This window comes from Phalaenopsis equestris, unplaced genomic scaffold (genome assembly GCF_001263595.1).
Source record: "Phalaenopsis equestris unplaced genomic scaffold, ASM126359v1 Scaffold197639, whole genome shotgun sequence".
In the NCBI taxonomy this organism is placed as follows: Eukaryota; Viridiplantae; Streptophyta; class Magnoliopsida; order Asparagales; family Orchidaceae; genus Phalaenopsis; species Phalaenopsis equestris.
Genome location: NW_018217588.1, coordinates 1 through 2,470, shown reverse-complemented (window position 1 = coordinate 2,470; position 2,470 = coordinate 1). Strand labels below are relative to the sequence as shown.

Genomic DNA, 2,470 nt, shown 5'->3' with positions numbered 1-2,470 from the left:
CTGCTAGTAGGAGATTATAACCAAGATAAAGGATTAGAGAATTCTTGAAAAAAGCTGCATGATTAAGTATCATTTACTGTGATAAAAATTCTAACACCTCTTTTAACCTGTACATATGCTAATGAGGACGTTTTTTTATTGTGAACAATAATGTGTGAACTCGCAGTAAAAATAATGATGAATCACTAGACCTGTGTCATAAAAGTATGAATTTCTCTTCTTTAAACAACTACAATACATTTGATGCATTTTTCTTATTTATGCATTATGATTTTAGAAGCTTTCAGTTCTGAAGATCTGAACACTTCTAACTAAGCTTAGAGGTATAACAAACGAGAACTCCGCCTATTAGAAAAGTTAACAATTTTATTCGTGAGATTGATACATGAACTCTTTATCCGTATATTATTTGATTGACCCATATACTTGTGGGATTGACTGATTGTTTCGCAGTAATTTTGGGCATCAACTACCTTCGTCTTCATCACTTCAAGAAAATGAGATCATGCCATCTATTGATTGCTCTTGGGGTTTCTCCAGGTCACAATTAAAAAGAAGGTAAGAAGAGAAACCCAACCCATAGATTGTATGAAGAGATAAGGATGGAAAAGTTATGTTCCATGTGGATTCTCTTGGAAGAAGCTTACTAGTATGTTAAAAAGGGATGAAGTGATAAAATTGAACAGTTATGAAGACTTAGGCAGTATACAATTAAACATGATATTTTTTTATGTTAGTTTTTTAAATAGGTAAATATTAAGTGGTATGTGGGTAAACCCCCCTTGAAAAAATTTCACCATTTCTCAAATTAGGGCATCCTCAAATGAGTAGGTACCCCAACGTTGCTCAATTTTAAGGCGACCAAAGCAAACATAATAAACCTAACCGGAGGTTGTTGGGAGTTTTCTCGTTAACAGTTCTGCGTTTCGTATTTTAAATCCCCCCAACATTGGACAATTCCCTATCAGAAGAGAAGAAGACGACAACCTCTCTCTCCCTCCCTCCTCCTGATTCATTGCCGCGCGCACTCCCGAGACTGAGCAGAGAAATTAAAACGCACTTACAGACCACCATTTATCAACCTCTCCTTCTCTCCCATGGAGGGAATTCTCTCCGGTCGCCTAAGCTTATCCATCACTCATCCAAAATGGTTCTCCCCAGAAACCGGAATCTACAGCAGCAGGCACACCCCAAGATGCCTTCCTCAAGATGATTTTCTTGATTTGGTCTCCTTCCTCTTCTCGAGGCCTCACAGAGGTGAAACAGCCCTCATCGACTCCGCATCAGGACTCTCCATCTCGTACCCTGAACTTCGTTCCATGGTTGATAGCATCGCCTCCGGACTCCATGACATTGGAGTCTTCCCTGGACAGGCCGTCCTCATCCTCCTCCCCAACTCCATTCTTCTTCCTGTCATCCTCCTCGGCGTTCTCTCCCTTGGCGCCGTCATCACAACCATGAACCCCCTCTGCAGCGCCAAAGAGATCCAGAAACAAATGAGCAGCATCCTCCATTTAGCCCTAGTATTCTCTTTATCGGAGAAAGTTGCCGCTCTGGACCAATTTGGTGTTCCGATAGTCGCCGTTCCCAACGACTTGAGCTATGATTCGTCTCATTACTCTGTTTTCCACAAGATTGTTTCCAGCAGCCCTCGGCTTACTTGGAGGCCAGCTATCCGGCAGAGCGACACCGCGGCGATACTCTTTTCCTCCGGAACCTCTGGATCCAGTAAAGGTGTCGTTCTAACTCACAGTAACTTGATCGCCATGGTTGAGCTATTTGTTCGGTTCGAGGCTTCGCAGTATAAGAAGGAGAGTTGGAAGGATGTATACCTTGCTGCCATACCAATGTTTCATGTGTACGGTCTTTCTCTATTTTCCATTGGGTTGCTGTCTCTGGGCTCGACGGTTGTGGTGATGAAGAGGTTCGATGCGAAGGAGGCGGCTGAAACTATAACAAGGTACCGAGTAACCCATTTTCCGGTTGTTCCGCCAATAATGTCTGCTCTTATAAGGGCCCAAGATGCCCATGGCTGTGATCTGAGATCCTTGAAGCAGGCCTCTTCTGGTGCAGCTCCTCTGAGCAAGCAACTGATACAAGAATTCTTGTGGAGATTTCCCCATGTCGATTTCATTCAGGTAATCACATGAGTTGTTGAAAAACTCCATCTTCCCCAAAAGTTTTATATTCGCCTGTTAAAAAGCTCGTTTTGATTCGTTGGTTAAGTGTGCCGAGCAGGCTTTTATGTTTTGAGCTTCATTTTCTATTTTTACAGGAATTGAACACAAGCAAACAGATGCTTGTTGGCCTTCTTGGTTGTTTTAAATTAATAAATAGCCAAATAATAATATAATAATAATAATGAGAAACATCAGCTTCTCCTGTGCTTTTTTTTAACTTGCTGAAATAAAGACGAGAATTGTCCCACACTATCTTGTATTATTTTTTTATTTTTATTTATGGGACACTT

General features: G+C 41.4%; 1 protein-coding gene across 1 annotated transcript; it reads left to right on the top strand.

Moving 5' to 3' along the window:
- Window positions 1-871: 871 nt before the first annotated feature.
- On the top strand, window positions 872-2,139 carry LOC110035411 (4-coumarate--CoA ligase-like 6; the record flags this gene model as incomplete). The annotated part of the gene is given in 1 exon segment (XM_020739643.1): window positions 872-2,139. A coding segment is annotated over 1 exon segment (1,042 nt), but the record flags the coding sequence as incomplete, so codon positions are not given.
- Between the last annotated feature and the right edge of the window lie 331 nt (window positions 2,140-2,470).